The sequence below is a fragment of the Hyla sarda genome, chromosome 1 (assembly GCF_029499605.1).
Source record: "Hyla sarda isolate aHylSar1 chromosome 1, aHylSar1.hap1, whole genome shotgun sequence".
Taxonomy (NCBI): domain Eukaryota; kingdom Metazoa; phylum Chordata; class Amphibia; order Anura; family Hylidae; genus Hyla; species Hyla sarda.
The window spans coordinates 591023458-591044286 of record NC_079189.1 but is presented as its reverse complement, the minus strand read 5'-3'; the positions used below and the strand labels follow the sequence as shown (position 1 = coordinate 591044286).

At 43.4% G+C, this 20829-nt stretch overlaps 1 protein-coding gene and 1 long non-coding RNA gene across 3 annotated transcripts in view; one reads left to right on the top strand and one right to left on the bottom strand.

Moving 5' to 3' along the window:
• EGFLAM (EGF like, fibronectin type III and laminin G domains) overlaps nucleotides 1–20829 on the top strand; it is a 167153-nt gene that overhangs the window by 28208 nt on the left and 118116 nt on the right. For both annotated transcript variants that reach the window (XM_056546224.1, XM_056546215.1), the window contains exon 2: nucleotides 18176–18285. In XM_056546224.1, the coding sequence (XP_056402199.1) occupies nucleotides 18176–18285 (110 nt within the window). The remainder of the gene's footprint in view (nucleotides 1–18175; nucleotides 18286–20829) is intronic.
• LOC130295456 (uncharacterized) overlaps nucleotides 19439–20829 on the bottom strand; it is a 76240-nt gene continuing 74849 nt past the window's right edge. Inside the window, exon 3 of the long non-coding RNA XR_008848835.1 lies at nucleotides 19439–19546. This is a non-coding gene — a long non-coding RNA (uncharacterized LOC130295456). The remainder of the gene's footprint in view (nucleotides 19547–20829) is intronic.

The following is a 20829-nucleotide window of genomic DNA, read 5'->3' as shown; positions in this document are numbered from 1 at the left end:
TGTTTTTTAATATTTGCAGCCCGGGCATTGCCTAGGTCAGTGGTCTTCAACCTGCGGACCTCCAGATGTTGCAAAACTACAACTCCCAGCATGCCCGGACAGCCGGAGCAACATCTGGAGGTCCGCAGGTTGAAGACCACCGGCCTAGGTCTTATTTTCGGGGTAGGGCTTATATTGCAGCCCACCCCGATAATCCAGCTAGGGCTTATTTTCGGGGTAGGGTGTATTTTCGGGGAAACGGGGTATATGTATATATAGCACTGAGAAAGCAGCAGCATATCAAAGGGGTGGTCTAGTATTTGAAAATTATAATTAGAAATTACATTTGTTTCCTAAAACAGCGCCTCTCTTATTGATGGGCTGTGTCTGGTATTGCAGCTCAGCCACATGCACTAGACACAGACATGTGCAGGACTGGTGAAGTTTTAGTAAATAGAAAATTCTAAAACTTTGCATTAAAAGGGGTACTCTACTGGAAATCTTTTTTTTTAAATCAACTGGTGCCCGAAAGTTTAACAGATTTGTAAATTACTTCTATTTAAAAATGTTAATGCTTCCAGTACTTATCATCTTCTGTATGCTCTACAGGAAGTTCTTTTCTTTTTGAATTTCTTTCCAGTCTGACCACAGTTCTCTCTGCTGACACCTCTGTCCATGTCAGGAACTGTCCAGAGCAGGAGCAAATCCCCATAGCAAACTGATCCTGCTCTGGACAGTTCCTGACATGGACAAATGTGGCAGCAGGGAGCACTGTGATCACACTGGAAAGAACTACACAACTTCTTCTGGAGCATACAGAAGCTGAAAAGTACTGGAAGGATTAAGATTTTTAAATAGAAGTAATTTACAAGTCTGTTTAACTTTTTGGTACTAGGTGATTTAAAAAATAAAAATAAAAAAAAAGGTTTTCCAGGGGAGTACCCCTTTAATCTCAGATTAGAGAAATTTCCCAAAAGTATATTAAATGGGCAGTGTCACCATGAGCCATGGCAGAATATGTTTAAATGTCTCAGGCAATCTCCTAGCCCGAGACGTCTCCTGAAATAAACTTGTATGGGGCTTCTGGTATTCGGATTCCTGATCGCATCAGTCTTGGGGGAAGGCTCGGGCTATGAGATTGCTGGGACATTTAAACATATTCTGCAGCGGCTCATCATAACAGGTACACTTTAACCCCTTAAGGACTCAGCCCATTTTGGCCTTAAAGGGGTAGTCCAGTGGTGAAAAACTTATCCCCTATCCTAAGGATAGGGGATAAGTTTGAGATCGCGGGGGGTCCGACCGCTGGGGCCCCCTGCGATCTCTCTGTACGGGGCCCCGGCTCTCCGCCGAGATAGCGGGTGTCGACCCCCGCACGAGGCGGCGGCCGACACGCCCCCTCAATACATCTCTATGGCAGAGCCGGAGATTGCCGAAGGCAGCGCTTCGGCTCTGCCATAGAGTTGTATTGAGGGGGCGTGTCGGCCGCCGCCTCGTGCGGAGGTCGACACGCCCCCTTCCCGCGGGCTGTCGGGGCTCCGTACAGGAGATCGCGGGGGCCCCCAGCGGTCGGACCCCCCGCGATCTGCAACTTATCCCCTATCCTTAAGATAGGGGATAAGTTGCTCACCACTGAATCACCACTGGACTACTCCTTTAAGGACTCAGACAATTTAATTTTGACGTTTTCATTTTTTCCTCCTCGCCTTCTAAAAATCATAACTCTTTTATATTTTCATCCACAGACTAGTATGAGGGCTTGTTTTTTGCGCGACCAGTTGTCCTTTGTAATGACATCACTCATTGTATCATAAAATGTATGGCGCAACCAAAAAACACTATTTTTGTGGGGAAATTTAAAAGAAAAACGCAATTTTGCTAATTTTGGAAGGTTTCGTTTTCACGCCGTACAATTTACGGTAAAAATGACGTGTGTTCTTTATTCTGAGGGTCAATACGATTAAAATGATACCCATTATTATATACTTTTATATTATTGTTGTGCTTAAAAAAATCACAAACTTTTTAACCAAATTAGTACGTTTATAATCCCTTTATTTTGATGACCTATAACTTTTTTATTTTTCCGTATAAGCAGCGGTATGAGGGCTCAATTTTTGCGCCATGATCTGTACTTTTTTTTGATACCACATTTGCATATAAAAAACTTTTAATACATTTTTTATAATTTTTTTTAAATAAAATGTATTAAAAAAGTAGCAATTTTGGATTTTTTTTTTTACGTTCACGCCGTTCTCCGTACGGGATCATTAACATTTTATTTGAATAGTTCGGACATTTACGCACGCGACGATACCAAATATGTGTATTACATTTATTTTTTACGCTTTTTGGGGGTAAAATAGGAAAAAACGGCCTTTTTACTTTTTTTATTGGGGGAGGGGATTTTTCTTTTTTTTTACTTTTACTTTTACATTTTTTTACATTTTTTTTTACACTTGAATAGTCCCCATAGGGGACTATTCATAGCAATACCATGATTGCTAATACTGATCTGTTCTATGTATAGGACATAGAACAGATCAGTATTATCGGTCATCTCCTGCTCTGGTCTGCTCGATCACAGACCAGAGCAGGAGACGCCGGGAGCCGGACGGAGGAAGGAGAGGGGACCTCTGTGCGGCGTTCTGAATGATCAGATCCCCGCAGCAGCGCTGCGGGCGATCCGATCATTCATTGAAATCGCGCACTGCCACAGATGCCGGGATCTGTATTGATCCCGGCAGCTGAGGGGTTAATGGTGGACGCCCGCGAGATCGCGGGCGTCGGCCATTGCCGGCGGGTCCCTGGCTGCGATCAGCAGCCGGGATAAGCCGCGCATGACACGGGCATCACTCCAATGCCCGCGGTTATGCACAGGGCGTAAATGTACGTCCTGGTGCGTTAAGTACCACCGCACCAGGACGTACATTTATGTCCTGCGTCCTTAAGGGGTTAAAGGGGTATTCCAGGAAAAAAAAATGTTTATATATCAACTGGCTCCAGAAAGTTAAACAGATTTGTAAATGACTTCTATTAAAAAATCTTAATCCTTTCAGTACTTATGAGCTTCTGAAGTTAAGCTTGTTCTTTTCTGTCTTTTAAGTCCTCTCTGATGACACGTGTCTCGGGAAACGCCCAGTTTAGAAGCAAATCCCCATAGCAAACCTCTTCTAAACTGGGCGTTTCCCGAGACACGTGTCATCAGAGAGGACTTAGACAGAAAAGAACAAGCTTAACTTCAGAAGCTCTTAAGTACTGAAAGGATTAAGATTTTTTAATAGAAGTAATTTACAAATCTGTTTAACTTTCTGTAGCCAGTTGATATATATATATATAAAAAAGTTTTTTCTTGGAATACCCCTTTAAATGTATGCTGATTGGCTGCAGCAGTCACATGACGTTTGCTCCAACAGGAAGACTAGAATGCCAACCGAAGCCTTGGCACAGAATCGAAAGAGATGAGAAACTGTTCTTTTGACAGGGAGCTACTGCACATGTAGCTTCCAAAGCCGGCAGGATATTGTCATGTATCAAAAGAGGCATGGACTCAAGGGACAGGGACATAATACTCCCCCTTTATAAAGCATTGGTACGGCCTCACCTGGAATATGCTGTTCAGTTTTGGGCACCTGTTCATAAAAGGGACACTGCGGAGTTGGAAAGGGTGCAGAGACGCGCGACTAAACTAATATGGGGCATGGAGCATTTTAGCCATGAGGAGCGATTAAAGGAGTTACAATTGTTTAGTCTTGAGAAGAGACGTTTAAGGGGGGATATGATAAACGTATATAAGTATATAAATGGCCCATACAAAAAATATGGAGAAAAACTGTTCCAGGTTAAACCCCCCCAAAGGACGAGGGGGTACTCCCTCCGGCTGGAGAAGAAAAGGTTTAGTCTAAAGGGGCGACACGCCTTCTTTACCGTGAGGACTGTGAACTTATGGAACAGTCTACCTCAGGAACTGGTCACAGCAGAAACAATTAACAGCTTTAAAACAGGGTTAGATACATTCCTGGAACAAAATAACATTAATGCTTATGCAGAATTATAAAACTACATCCCTTTCCCTTATCCCCTTACACCCTTCACTTCAATTCCCTGGTTGGACTTGATGGACGTATGTCTTTTTTCAACCATACTAACTATGTAACTATGTGCAGACAGGAGAAACACTGCGCATGCACAGACCGCATGCACGCCTACTGGTGAACTAATCCATTGACTGCATAGGAAAACAAATCTGCAAGGAATTGCTGAAATTGCTGCATTTCTTGGGTAGTGGCATTGGTATAAATCTGGTGTCTGTAGAAAGCCTATCGCTTTAAAGGGGTACTCTGGTGGAAAACTATTTTTTTAAATCAACTGGTGCCCAGAAGTTAAACAGATTTGTACATTACTTCTATTTAAAAATCTTAATCCTTCTAGTACTTACCAGCTGCAGCACGCCCCACGGGAGGTTGTGTTGTTCTTTCCAGTCTGACCACAGTGCTCTCTGCTGACACCTCTATCCGTTTCAGGAACTGTCCAGAGCAAGAGAGGTTTGCTATGGGGATTTGCTCCTGCTCTGGACAGTTCCTGCCATGGACAGAGGTGTCAGCAGAGAGCACTGTGGTCTTATAGAAAAGAAATAAAATTAAAAGAAAAGAACTTCCTCTGTAGTATACAGCAGCTAAGTACTGGAAGGATTACAATTTTTAAATAGAAGTCATTTACAAATCTGTTTAACTTTCTGGCACCAACTGATTTAAAAAAAAAAAAATTTGTTTTCCACCGGAGTACCCCTTTAATGGTTGTCCTTCAAATCCCGACAATCCTAGAATATAAAAAAAATGATTATATAGATCTAGAAAACGTATGTAGACATCTGGTATAAAGCCAGAAGCTCTGTTATAGACCAGAACATGCCCACATTAAACAGGTGACCCACTTTGATCGTAAGTTATCACTGCAATTAGCTGAAATCTGCATGGGAATATGGTTAATTCTGCTGCAGCATCCCCAGAGGGGAAATGAAGTATTACACAAGAGGATGTCCTAGCAGCATCTCTTTGTTCTGGCTCAGGCTGGGTTCACACTACATTTTTCAACTACGGTTCCCGCATACGTTTTCTATCAAAAACCGTATGGGGAAAAACGGATGGAACAGTATGGGAAAAAGTAAACCGTATGCGTTTTTAAACAGTATACTGTTTTTAAAAGTGCATACTGTTCCGTCCGTTCTTATTTAAAAAAAAAACATAAGTTTTTGAAAATTCTGTCCATTTTTAATGGGAGGGGTCTTGGGTGGGGACTTTAGGATGCAAATGCACACATGCAAAGAAAAAACGCATACGGTTTTCCCATATGGAACCGTATACATGTGCGTTTCCCATTGACGTCCATGTTAAAAAAAAGGTATGCGGTTGAAATACGGTTATAAAACTGGAGTCAAAACCGTGGTCAAAACACGGTTAGGAGTACTGTTTAAAAACGTATTGCAAGCAAACCGTACGCAACCGTATGCATCAGGGTGCATACGGTTTGCAATGCTTTGCCTATGTATATGGTTTTCAATACCGTTCCATACGTTTTCACTAATGAAATCGTATGCGGGAACTGTAGTTGAAAAACGTAGTGTGAACCCAGCCTAACAGATGAGAATTCTTAGAGGCCACCTTAGAGTAACATTTCCTAACATTCCATAAACTGCTATATTTTGTTTCATTAATTTGTAAATGTATTTATCTCATAAAGTATACCTGTCATTTCATAAAATGTAGATAATACCATTATATGTATATTTGTAATATACATTGATTAAAAAATGTGTATATTTTTGGGTGGAAAAAATGCTGTCCCTGCAGCTATTACTTGTGTGTCTCTGTGAGGAGACCAAATACAGGAAGTGATGGCGGGACAAGCAGGGATCTGTGCAGACTCATGACTTGTCATTCATCCTGCTTTGTGCTCAAATCTGTAATTTACAAATCTGTTTACATTTCTGGAGCCAGGTGATTTGAAAAAAAAAAAAATTGGTTTCCACCGGAGTAGCCCTTTAAAGCAACTGGAGATGGTGTTCCTGTGAAGAGAACAGGGAACTGAATCTGATTGTATATTGTTAAATATTGTTCAAACTCCTTAATGTACTTCCATAAATATTCATGCAGCAGTTCAACCTAGTAACCTAGTGTGTACGTAATAATTTAGGTATATCTGTCATTTCAGGTGACTTTTTAAAGGGGTACTCCACCCCTAGACATCTTATCCCCTATCCAAAGGATAGGGGATAAGATGTCAGATCGCCGCGGTCCCACTGCTGGGGACCCCGGGGATCGTTGCTACAGCACCCCGCTATCATTACTGCGCAGAGCGAGATCGCTCTGCTCATAATGATGGGCAATACAGGGCCCGGAGCATCGTTACGTCACGGCTCCGCCCCTCGTGACGTCACGGCCCGCCCCCGTCAATACAAGTCTATGGGAGGGGGCGTGGCAGTCTTCACGCCCCCTGCCATAGACTTGCATTAAGGGGACGGGCCGTGATGTTGTGAGGGGCGGAGCCATGACATCACGCTGCTCCGGCCCCTGTATCGCCCGTCATTACGCACAGAGTGAACTCGCTCTGTGCAGTAATGATGGCGGGGTGCCGCAGCGGCGATCCCCGGCGATCCCGGGGGTCCCCTTTAATATAAGTTGTTGTTATATAAGCTGTTTAATATAAGCTGTTGTGTGTATGTACATAAGAAGCAATAGTATTTCTGGCTTTTATGTAACTTGTATTACTTATATTACTGTACATGGCATTTTCATGTGATTTCTGCTCTGCAGACTTCATCTATCATTTGCAGTTCTCCCAGAGCTGGTGAGCAGCTCCCTCCTTCCGCCTCCATAGACTTGTATTGGCTTGTCTTGCAGACACAGGACAAGGCTGAGCTGATTTTCAGAGTGGAAGAGTTTAGAAGAGTGAGGGGGGGAGGGGGTGGCAGAAAATGGGGAGGAAGTGGAAAAAAAGTTTGATAGCAGGATAAAGAAGCATTTTTGTCTAATAAGATATAATACAACGTTTCTTCTATCCACTTTTACCATTAATCTATGCAAAGTTTGGTTAAATGCCAGCGTCTATTTAGGCTTTTGTGTCTAATCTCAACTGTCACCATTAAAGGGTACCTCTCATCAAATAAACTTTTGATATATTTTAGATTAATGAATGTTGAATAACTTTCCAATAGCATGTTAATGAAAAATATGCTTCTTTCTATTGTATTTTTCCCGATCAGTCCTGTCAGCAAGCATTTCTGACTCATGCTGGAGTCCTAAACACTCAGAGCTGCCAGCCTGCTTTGTTCACAGCCAAACAGGCTGTGAACAAAGCAGGCTGGCAGCTCTGAGTGTTCTCCTTTGTGAACAAAGCAGACTGGCAGCTCGTAGTGTTTAGGACTCCAGCATGAGTCTGAAATGCTTGCTGCCAGGACTGGTAGGGAGACCCCTAGTGGTCATTTCTTCAAAGTGGAAAATTAAATAGAAAGAAGCAGATTTTTTAATAACATGCAATTGTAAAGTTATTCTGCATACATTAATCTATAATATATCAAAAGTTTTTTTCATGAGAGGTACCCTTTAATTTTGTGCCACTGTATTTGAAGAAAAGATACGTACATCTGATCTGGAGAATTCTGATCCGCGATTGCCACAAATCAAGACACCATTATTTTAAATTGCACATACGAATTTAATATTGAATCTCTTAAACCTTACCTCTGCTTCTACCCGAAATCATGGTCGGTAAATTCTATACCCTGGCCTTGTATCCTATTATCCCGGCAAAGTCAAAGAGGCTTGTTAGCATCCAACTTTGGGGTATATGTCCTACAGGCCCCCTGCCCCATAGTTACACCCCTATCTGCCATCTCCAAACATGATGATCGCTGTATAAGCCCTTTTATTTTGTTTTTGTTTTGCTTATTTGACAGATTAACTTTATAAAAGAAAGTGTCGCCAATCAGCATTGTTTTCCCTCATTACCACATAAGAATATTCCATGGAATTTGCCGAATTCGCAAAATAGTGTTTATGAATAATTCAATTAAAGAGTCTCTATGTGCAGATCATTATTTGGGGATTGTAGGACGAGATGTAGTCTGTAGTAGGAAGATTAGATCTTTTCTAACCACTTACCCAGATATTCAGCTCGGTCGCGTTTTAAGGCGAAAAGTTCCTTTATTACTGGATATACATAATTAATAATATAACTATTCATATTCTTCTATGTTATATTCTTCTATGTTATTTAGGCTTTGTTTACACTTTATTTGGAAATTATGGTCGGCATGTGACCTGGGGAAGCTCATAGGGCTTAGAAACAATTATCCATGGGGTCCCAAGCGTTTGGTAAAAGAGGGTACTGGTTCTTGGTGACATTGTTCTCTTTATATAGGATAGACATTTCTGACTATGCTATTCCATGCCGAGGAATGTATGCCTACTGTTGGAGGCATATATCTGAAAATAGGGGAAAAATCATTATGGGTACAGAGGTGGGGGGGGGGGGGGGGGGTGACCGGGCCTGGCAATGAACCAGGGTCTGAACCGGGATTTGTATGGTATGGCACATTTTCAACTTTTCATGTCTCCACGATGCAGACACATTTGTAAAGAAATGATGGAGTAGAGAGCCATCGACTCCTTGCTCCATCGCCTCTTCTTGTAATCTGCAGGTCCCCAAGGGAACAGGACATCCAAGGATTTTAGTGTCCCTTTACAATTAGTGCAATGATAGGCAAAATAATTACAGCGGCACACTGCTAGCACAAAGCTATATATGAAATATGCAGTACTGCTATAGTGAGGTTCTTAGCTTACCATTTGGCCAAATAGTGTGTACCATCCCACCATGATAAGGTGACCACTTTGGGACGGACCCTACACTATGAATATGCCTCTCCTAGGCTAGCACTGAGACTCAATTTTTGGACGTGTAAGGTCTAGCACATCCCTCACCTAATGAAATGGGTGGGGTGCACAATATCATGGTATCATGCTGCCTGCGCCAGGCTGCTTAGAGCTGTTCAAAGTCACAGCTTCTTGATGTGGAACAGGGGAGAGGAGGGGAGTTAAAAAAATGTTCACATTTTTATTATTGTTGGCCTTAAGAGTCTAACAATGGTGAAAATCGCACAGTTTAGGGGCACAGAGGGGGCCTTCACAGAGTGTTGAGGGCAAAAATGAGTATAAACTCTCAAAGGGGGTCTTAACAAATTATAGGGGCCACACAGAGTGTGTAAACAAAATGTGGGGACACAAAGAGGGTAGAAACAAAGGGTGGGAAATAATGGGGGCATAAACAGAGTTAAGGGGCACAAAGGGGGCCTTAAAGGGGTATTCCAGAAAAAAACTTTTTTATATATATCAACTGGCTCCAGAAAGTTAAACAGATTTGTAAATTACTTCTATTAAAGAATCTTAATTCTTTCAGTACTTATGAGCTTCTGAAGTTAAGATTGTTCTTTTCTGTCTAAGTGCTCTCTGCCGACACTTGTCTCGGGAACCGCCCAGTTTAGAAGAGGTTTGCTATGGGGATTTGCTTCTAAACTGGGCGGTTCCCGAGACACGTGTCATCAGAGAGCACTTGGACAGAAAAGAACAACCTTAACTTCAGAAGCTCATAAGTACTGAAAGGATTAAGATTTTTTAATAGAAGTAATTTACAAATCTGTTTAACTTTCTGGAGCCAGTTGATATATATATATATATATATATATATATATATATATATATATATATATATATAAATATATATATATATACATATATAAAAGTTTTTTTTCCTGGATAACCCCTTTAATATAGTGTGGGGAAGCAGAAAGGGGGTCTAAACAGGTTATAAAGGCACAAAGGGGGCTTTAACAGATTGTGGTGGCACAGAGGGTGCATAAACAAAGTGTGGGAGAATAATGGGGGCATAAACAAAGTTTAGGGGCACAAAAAGGACAGAAGGACCGAAAGGGGGCCTAAACATAGTGTGGGGGCACGATCTGCCAGCTCTATATTATGTTTAGAACTGCAGACATGGACAGATAGTTGACCAGGAGATAAAACAAATGACACCGGACTCCTAGCTGATGGCTATTTGCAATGTTATAAAAAATTTTTTTACTTCGAAGGTCTAGTGTCGTAGAGGCGACATTCAGGCAGGCCTTAAAGAATAATGGGGGGACAAACAAAGTTTAGGGACACAAAGTGGACCTATACAGAGCATGTGGGCAGAAAGGGGCCTAAACATAGTGTTGGGGTATAAAAGGGATTATAAACATTGAATAGAAAGGCAAAAGGGGGTCTTAACAGAACAGGGTAATGGAGTGGACCTAAACAAAGTGTGGGGACACAATAAGGGTCTTAACAGAGGGTGGGGGCACAGATGTGGCCTAACATCGTGTAGGGGCACTATGGAGGGCCTACAGAGGCAAAATGGGCAATGCCAGTAAACTGCACAGATGTAACTTGTAGCTTATGGAGGGTAAAACATCTGGGTGCCCAAAAAGCCTAACAGTCTGACACGGGCTGTAAGCTACTTACTGTATTTGAAGTCCTGTTCATTGTGACGCAACCCTGCAGATTCATCAAAGGATTGTATAAGTATTAGCAGAAAATAGCAGGATTTCATTAGAAGCCACCTGTGAATGGAACATATGTTACAGCTAAACTCATATTCTAAAGAAATATGAAAAAAATTACCCTAACACCAAGTTGTAATTGTTCAGTGTTTTACAAAAGTTTAGGTTCACCCCTTAAAAAATTGTGTACAATAAAAAAAATATTGATGTTCTCTGAACTAAGGGGTTATTCCTGTCTCCAGAAGCTAACCCTAATTACAGGATAAGGGATAACAGGCTGATTGATGGCGGTTCCACTGCTAGGAACCCAGAACATTTGACCCCCTGAATGAATGGACGGAAAGCATACATGTGTGGGCATTCATTCTCTATGGGGCATCTCAGCATTGCTAAGCTCAGGGGCACAATTTGCCTCCATTCTTTGGAGTGATGGGGTTCCAGATTCCCACCAATCAACTTGTTCATTGGCAGTGAGCCTAAAATATAATAATAATTGACTATATCGCTTAGTATCATAGTTCATAAGGTTGAAAAAAGACCATTGTCCTTCAGGTCAACCTACATCCCTATTGTATCCATCCAGAGGAAGGCAAAAACTCCTTATGGGGCTAATGCCAATTACCCCATACCAGGGGGAAAAATTCCTTCCCAACTCCAGTATGGCATCAGAATAAATCCCTGAATCAACGTTCTGTCCCTATTGATCTATTATCCATAACCTGTAATGTTATTACTCTCCAGAAATGCATCTTTTGAACTCTTTTACAGAGTTCCCCATGACCACTTGCTCTGGGAGAGAGTTCCATAGTCTCACTGCTCTTACAGTAAAGAACCCCCATCTGTGCTGGTGTAGAACCCTTCTTTCCTTTAAACGTAGAGGATTCTCCCTTGTTATAGATACAGTCCTAGATATAAATAGGTCATGGGAGAGATCTCTGTACTGTCCCCTGATATATTTATATATAGTTATTAGGTCTCCCCTAAGCCTTCTTTTTTCTAAACTAAATAACCCTAAATCTGATATTCTTTCTGGGTACTGTAGTCCTCCCATTCCCCATATTACCCTGGTTGCCCGTCTTTTAACCCTCTCCAGCTCCACTATATCGTTCTTGTACACTGGTGCCCAGTACTGTACACAGTATTCTATGTGTGGTCTGACTAGTGATTTGTACAGTGGTAGAATTATTTCCTTGTCATGGGAATCTATTCCCCTTTTACCTTGGCAGCAGCTGCCTGACACTGGTCACTACAGGAAAATGTACTATTAACTAAAATTCCTAGATCCTTTTCCATGTCTGTCCTCCCAAATGTGTTACCATTTAATACAAATTTCCAGCCTTGATTCCCCCCATGTGCATAACCTTACATTTATCAGTGTTGAACCTCATCTGCCACTTCATAGCCCAAACCTCCAACTTATCCAGATCCATTAGGTATAGTGCACTGTCCTCTTTTGTGTTATCTACTATGTACAATTCACTGCCCTCTGTTGTGTTATCTACTATATACTGTGCACTGTGCTCTATTGTGCTATCTACTATATACAGTGCACTGTCGGCTATTGTGTTATCTACTGTATACAGTTCACTGTGCTCTAGTCTGTTATCTACCATATACAGTGCACTGTCCTCTATTGTGTTATCTACTATATACAGTTCACTGTTCTCTGTTGTGTTAACCACTTTACAGAGCTTAGTGTCATCTGCAAAGATTGCTACTTTACTATACAATCCCTCGACAAGCTCAATAATAAATATGTGGTAACCCACTAGTAACAGTCACCCAATCAGAATAAGTACCATTAAGAGCCAGTTACTCCCCCACTTACACACATTTTCTCCCAGCCCAATCCTTATCATTTTATGCACCAATCATTTATGTGGCACTGTTTCAAATGCTTTTGAAAAATCCAAATATACGACATCCAGCGATTGACCCTAGTCCAGTCGAGAGCTCACCTCCTCATAAAAGCTGATCAGGTTAGTTTGACAGGACTGATCCTCATAAATCCATGCTGATATGGGGTCATACATTTATTTTCATCAAGATACTCCAAAATAACATCTCTTTGAGAACCCTCAAACAATTTACATACAACGGAGGTTAATTATTGGCACCACATTTGTTATGCGCCAGTCCTGGGAAATAGACCCTGTCCCAATAGAGTGCTGAAATATTAGATATAGGGGTCTGTCTATTACATTACTTAACCCCTTAGAACACGGGGTGAATGCCATCTAGACCTGGTGATTTGTCTATTTGGATTGTTTTTTAGGTGGTACTGTACTTCTTCCTGGGTTAGACAGGTGACCTGTACTTCTTCCCGGGTTAGACAGGTGACCTCTACTGGGGAGTTTACCTCATCTTGCTGTATTTCAGCTGCCATTTCATTTTCCTCTGGGAATACAGTGGAGAATATTGTGTTTCATATATTTGCTTTTTCCTGATCCACGTCTATAGCTTGTTCCTGATTACTTTTTAAAGGGCTGACCCTTTCATTTTTAACCTTTTTACTCATTATATAGTTAAAGAACATTTTTGGGTTAGTTAAACCCTCATTGGCAATGAGGCTTTATTTCTCCACTTTTGCGGCTTTTATCTGTTTTTTGCATATTTTACTTTTTTCTCTCTAGCTTTTTTTTTTATAGTTTCATCTGTTCTCCTGGCCAACCTACTAGTGTTGAGCGGCATAGGCCATATTCGAATTCGCGAATATTCGCGAATATATGGGCGAATATTCGTCATATTCGCGAATATTCGCATATTCGTAATAGTCTCGTTTTATTTTCGCATATGCGAATATTCGCGCATGCGAAAATTAGCATATACGAAAATTTGTATATACAAAAATTTACATATGCGAAAATTCGCACACCAGTCTCACACAATAGTATTAGAGCCTTCTTACACCACATAAGCTGGAAGCAGAGAGGGATGACCACTGTGATGTGTACTGTGAAAATTTTTTATTTTTTTTTAAAAACCAATATTCGTAATTGCGAATATATAGCGCTATATTCGCGAATATTCGCGAATTCGCGAATATGCGATATTCGCAAATAAAATTCGAATTGCGAATATTCGCGAGCAACACTACAACCTACCATGGAGGCAGACTACAGTGTTGTATGGGGCTCATAGTGCTCCCCTTCACATAGTCATTCTGTTAGGTTACAGTTCCCCAACCTATGGCTTTCCAGCTGTTGCAAAACTACAATTCCCAGTATTGTAACAAACAAAAAAAGTTGAGTCTTCAAGATTTGCTTTTAGTGAATAAGAACCCTATTGTTTACACTTAGAGGCAGTTCAGCAGCTGAGAAGTGGAGACAATTGTATCTAGTCTAGACATTGCTCTGTGAGCTAAACAGCCTGGACGCCAGACTGATACATTGTACATAGCTAGTCCTGCTCTCAGCTGAGAAGTGGAGACAATTGTATTCAGTCTAGACAATGCTCTGTGAGCTAAACAGCCTGGACGCCAGACTGATACATTGTACATAGCTAGTCCTGCTCTCAGCTGAGAAGTGGAGACAATTGTATTCAGTCTAGACAATGCTCTGTGAGCTAAACAGCCTGGACTCCAGACTGATACATTGTACATAGCTAGTCCTGCTCTCAGCTGAGAAGTGGAGACAATTGTATTCAGTCTAGACAATGCTCTGTGAGCTAAACAGCCTGGACTCCAGACTGATACATTGTACATAGCTAGTCCTGCTCTCAGCTGAGAAGTGGAGACAATTGTATTCAGTCTAGACAATGCTCTGTGAGCTAAACATCCTGGACTCCAGATTGATACATTGTACATAGCTAGTCCTGCTCTCAGCTGAGAAGAGGAGACAATTGTATCCAGTCTAGACAATGCTCTGTGAGCTAAACATCATGGACTCCAGACTGATACATTGTACATAGCTAGTCCTGCTCTCAGCTGAGAAGTGGAGACAATTGTATCCAGTCTAGACAATGCTCTGTGAGCTAAACATCCTGGACTCCAGACTGATACATTGTACATAGCTAGTCCTGCTCTCAGCTGAGAAGTGGAGACAATTGTATCCAGTCTAGACAATGCTCTGTGAGCTAAACATCCTGGACTCCAGACTGATACATTGTACATAGCTAGTCCTGCTCTCAGCTGAGAAGTGGAGACAATTGTATCCAGTCTAGACAATGCTCTGTGAGCTAAACATCCTGGACTCCAGACTGATACATTGTACATAGCTAGTCCTGCTCTCAGCTGAGAAGTGGAGACAATTGTATCCAGTCTAGACAATGCTCTGTGAGCTAAACATCCTGGACTCCAGACTGATACATTGTACATAGCTAGTCCTGCTCTCAGCTGAGAAGTGGAGACAATTGTATCCAGTCTAGACAATGCTCTGTGAGCTAAGCATCCTGGACTCCAGACTGATACATTGTACATAGCTAGTCCTGCTCTCAGCGGAGAAGTGGAGACAATTGTATCCAGTCTAGACAATGCTCTGTGAGCTAAGCATCCTGGACTCCAGACTGATACATTGTACATAGCTAGTCCTGCTCTCAGCTGAGAAGTGGAGACAACTGTATCCAGTCTAGACAATGCTCTGTGAGCTAAGCATCCTGGACTCCAGACTGATACATTGTACATAGCTAGTCCTGCTCTCAGCTGAGAAGTGGAGACAATTGTATCCAGTCTAGACAATGCTCTGTGAGCTAAACATCCTGGACTCCAGACTGATACATTGTACATAGCTAGTCCTGCTCTCAGCTGAGAAGTGGAGACAATTGTATCCAGTCTAGACAATGCTCTGTGAGCTAAACAGCCTGGACTCCAGACTGATACATAGTACATAGCTAGTCCTGCTCTCAGCTGAGAAGAGGAGACAATTGTATCCAGTCTAGACAATGCTCTGTGAGCTAAACATCATGGACTCCAGACTGATACATTGTACATAGCTAGTCCTGCTCTCAGCTGAGAAGTGGAGACAATTGTATCCAGTCTAGACAATGCTCTGTGAGCTAAACATCCTGGACTCCAGACTGATACATTGTACATAGCTAGTCCTGCTCTCAGCTGAGAAGTGGAGACAATTGTATCCAGTCTAGACAATGCTCTGTGAGCTAAACATCCTGGACTCCAGACTGATACATTGTACATAGCTAGTCCTGCTCTCAGCTGAGAAGTGAAGACAATTGTATCCAGTCTAGACAATGCTCTGTGAGCTAAACATCCTGGACTCCAGACTGATACATTGTACATAGCTAGTCCTGCTCTCAGCTGAGAAGTGAAGACAATTGTATCCAGTCTAGACAATGCTCTGTGAGCTAAACATCCTGGACTCCAGACTGATACATTATACATAGCTAGTCCTGCTCTCAGCTGAGAAGTGGAGACTATTGTATCCAGTCTAGACAATGCTCTGTGAGCTAAACATCCTGGACTCCAGACTGATACATTGTACATAGCTAGTCCTGCTCTCAGCTGAGAAGTGGAGACAATTGTATCCAGTCTAGACAATGCTCTGTGAGCTAAACATCCTGGACTCCAGACTGATACATTATACATAGCTAGTCCTGCTCTCAGCTGAGAAGTGGAGACAATTGTATCCAGTCTAGACAATGCTCTGTGAGCTAAGCATCCTGGACTCCAGACTGATACATTGTACATAGCTAGTCCTGCTCTCGGCTGAGTAGAGGCAGTTCTATCCATTTTACACAATGCTCTGTGAATGTCAGGATCAGTGATACTATACCCATCATAGGGCAGGTAACGTGACTGTTTTACAGATCATCTCTGGTTGCTTTGTAAATGCTGTGGAGCCTCCTGGGGATTGTTGTCCACCACTTCACCCCGAGTCTGTTAATTCAGTGCTAAGTGATATTAAAGCTGCAGTGACAGTCACCTGGGGCCGGGGTGATGACTGACTTACATTTAGTCTTTGTATAATGTAACCTGTGTTGATGGCCCAATCTAATGTGATATAAGATGTCAGTTTGCTGGATGTGAGCTGAGAGTCTTCTTTATTTTTGTCGACAGATGTTAAGTTTACTCCATTTCAGATTTTAATGTTAGATTATTGTTTTTTTTTTTAATGACTCTTCTCCTTACCCCTGCCATTGTATGCCCCTTACATATGTATGTTACTTTGTGTCCCTTTCATCAACCACAGAGCCCCCGCTACCTTTTGTTCTCTCTTTTCCCTCCACAAAGCTACTGTCCATTTTCTCCCTTTTTGCCCCTATTCCTGCCCACAGAGACCCCTTAACTATTATACCTAGCCCCTGCTGCTTTGAGTCACTCACCACACCCCAACCTGTATTCCCCATCCCCTCCACAGAATCTCTCTCCCACAGACCCCCTGTCATCTTCTGTACTGCCCGACCCCTCCACAGAGCCTCCCCACCACAGACCCCCTGTCATCTTCTGTACTGCCCGACCCCTCCACAGAGCCTCCCCGCCACTGACCCCCTGTCACCTTCTGTACTGCCCCACCTCCCCACAGAGCCTCCCCACCACGGACCCCCTGTCACCTTCTGTACTGCCCGACCCCTTCACAGAGCCTCCCCGCCACTGACCCCCTGTCACCTTCTGTACTGCCCCACCTCCCCACAGAGCCTCCCCACCACGGACCCCCTGTCACCTTCTGTACTGCCCGACCCCTTCACAGAGCCTCCCCGCCACTGATCCCCTGTCACCTTCTGTACTGCCCGACCCCTTCACAGAGCCTCCCCGCCACTGATCCCCTGTCACCTTCTGTACTGCCCAACCTCCCCACAGAGCCTCCCCACCACGGACCTCCTGTCACCTTCTGTACTGCCCATCTCCTCGACAGAGCCTCCCCACCATGGACCCCCTGTCACCTTCTGTACTGCCCATCTCCTCCACAGAGCCTCACCTCCATTTACCCCCTGACACTTTCTGTATTGCCCATCCCCTCTGAAGTGCCTTTCCCCCACAGACCCCCTGTCACCTTCTGTACTGGCCATCCTGTTCACAGGGCCTTACCTTTACAGACTTCCTGCCACCTTCTATGCCACCCATCCCCCACAAACCCCCGTCACCACCTGTGCTGCCCATCCCCTCCAGGGAACCTTTCTCCCACAGACCCCCTGCCACCTTCTTTATTGACAGTCTCCTCCACAGGACCTCTCCCTCCATGGACCCCCTACCACCTTCAGTACTACTCATCCTCTCTACAGAGCCTCTCCCCTACAAACCCCCAACGATCTTTTGTATTCCCCATCCCCTCCACAGAACCTCACAACCTCCTTGTCACCTTCTATTCTCTGTTACTCCACATACCCCTTCCTCGAGTTTGGACCAAATGGTCATAGGGCTGGGCTGCTGATGGAGCCTATAGGTCCATCCCCCAAAAACAAACATTTTGACAATAGTTTTGGTAAACAATACCCTACAGCCATGGTTGGCAACCAGCAGCTTTAGTTCCACAGGACTCTCCATTCCATAGTCTTCTGCATTTTTTGGAAACATTTAAGAAGTAACCAAGAAAAATTGGCACTTTGTATTAGTTTTTGGCCTGGTCTAAAACAAAACATTTTAACTGTAGTAGGTCTAGGGTAGGTCTGCATTACATTGCTTAATACTTGTATACATTTCTGTCTTTGCAGAGCGGCTGGGGCCTCCCCTGGACATCAATCTTGAAGCTATAAACTGCACGGCCTTCAGTGTACAATGGAGAATGCCCCGGCAGCATGCAAGCACCATCAATGGATACACAGTAAGTTCAACAATTAAAATTCTGAATAAATATTAAAACATTTTAAAATTGTCCTTAAAACTTGTCCCTGAAGCAGGGCCAGCCCTACAATGGGTCTCGCTGGGTAAATTGCCGCCCCAAGAAGATTTTTGACCCCTATGCGACCCATGATGGACCTAGTCCCTCATGGTGCCACTCAGGGTCAATGGAGCGGGCCCCTTAATCGTGCCAGCACTCCATACTCGGCGGCCCCCAGCTACAGGAATCAGCTGGGGGCCGCCGAGTATGGAGTGCTGGCACGATTAAGGGGCCCGCTCCATTGACCGAGTGGCACCATGAGGGACTAGGTCCATCATGGGTCGCATAGGGGTCAAAAATCTTCTTGGGGCGGCAATTTACCCAGCGAGACCCATTGTTTAGGGTTAAAGGAAAACAGTCATCTTGTTCACCCACACTAAACCTAATGCACTGGGTTACAGTGCCGGTGAACAGGAGACAGATGAGGAGTCTCTGACTAATATACCTACCTTTGGTCTGGAATGGTGTCCCTCTGAAGATCAGCTTTTATCTTCGCTGAATTGCGTGCTGGAGGTGGGCCAGCTGAGTGAATTTGAATATTCATGGTCACACGAAGCGCCCAGTAGGCACAAGCGCTCATGTGACCAGAGACCATGAATATTCAAATTCACCTGGCAGGCCTGCCTCCAGCGCTCAATTCAGCGAATATAGAAACGGACCTTCAGAGGGACACCGCTCTGGACTGTTGGTAGGTATTTTAGTCAGAGACCCCGCATTGGTCTCCTGTTCACCGGCACTGTAACCCAGTGTATTAGGTTTAGTGTGGGTGAACAAGATGACTGTTTTCCTTTAACCCTAAACATGGCCCCTGTCTAACGGAAGCTTTAAACCATCCCTGGTGGTCCAGTGGGGTGGATTGCACCCCCTTGCAGCAAATACATATTTTTTTTTATCATGTCCTCCTCATATGCATTGGCATAGCACTTAATTTTTTTTTTTTTTTAATTTTTTTTTTGGGGGGGGGGGGGGGGGGCAGCATTTCAGTCCTAGACCCAGGCAGCACAATGTCTTGGGCTGGCCCCACTCTGAAGGTCCTGTAGTTCTATGGCCTTCCTGTGCACATGTGGGAAATGTTGCTTTACTTGTCCTTACAATGGTCAGTTCTGGGAATAACTTTCTGGATGTGGACATCTCTTCGAGATAATCTTTTTTCTTCAAGACAATCATCCATCTGGCTATACATTTTTTTCAGCAGCAGCCCCTACTGGAGAAATGTAGTATTTCATGGTAAACTTTTTAAGGGAATCTGTCATCAGTATCACCACCACTAACCTGCACAAATGACACTTATTAAAATAATACTTACCATCCCCAGATCCGTGCCTCCATTTGTCTGTAATGCTGGGTATTTGTTATATGGTAATGAGGCTGGTTGGTGCACGGGGCACACTACCACGGACTGGGTGCATGGTGAGGTCCAACCAGCATCCTCAGAGTAATACCTCCTCCCCTGTGGTAAGCCTCCTAGGCTGCAGAATGGAGGTGACACCAGTATATAGATAACACTGAATCCACCACCATTCACAGCAGAGATCATCTTCCCCCTCCCTGTAGAACGACCTGTGAATATGTCACAGAGAATGCTCAATAGTGTCTACAATTCATTTGAATGGCATAGGTCCTGTCTATCGTTGCCTATGTCCATGGATCCTGCTGTGAAGCATATCACTAAATGCTGGTAAAAAAAAACTGCTCTGGCAAGATGGCTGCCCTCTTAATAATGCACAAAAAAAATTAATAAAAAGTATTACAATCAGAAAATAGAAACAGATTACAAAAACAGATCTAATATAGGTGACATGTTCCCTTTAAAACGAACCTGTCAGTTCCCACAAAAAAATAAATAACAAAAGTTTACTCAGTACCTAATCATGTACATCAAAATTTTTATTCCTCTATGACCTATATTTATTATAAAAATCCCTCTTTTCATTAGCTCACAGTGTTAGAAATCCTCTCAGGGGAAGGGGTGTGTCCATACCTAGTGATGGTGGGAGGTGATTGGTGTTTGGTAGGAGGGGATGAGTCCCTCCTTGTGATGGTGGGAGGTGATTGGTGTTTGGTAGGAGGGGATGAGTCCCTCCTTGTGATGGTGGGAGGTGATTGGTGTTTGGTAGGAGGGGATGAGTCCCTCCTTGTGATGATGGGAGGTGATTGGTGTTTGGTAGGAGGGGATGAGTCCCTCCTTGTGATGGTGGGAGGTGATTGGTGTTTGGTAGGAGGGGATGAGATCCTCCTTGTGATGGTGGGAGGTGATTGGTGTTTGATAGGAGGGGATGAGTCCCTCCTTGTGATGATGGGAGGTGATTGGTGTTTGGTAGGAGGGGATGAGATCCTCCTTGTGATGGTGGGAGGTGATTGGTGTTTGCTAGGAGGGGATGAGATCCTCCTTGTGGTGGTGGGAGGTGATTTGTGTTTGGTAGGAGGGGGCATGTCCCTCCCTTGTCGTGGTGGGAGGTGATTGGTGTGTCTGCTAATGCAGCCTTG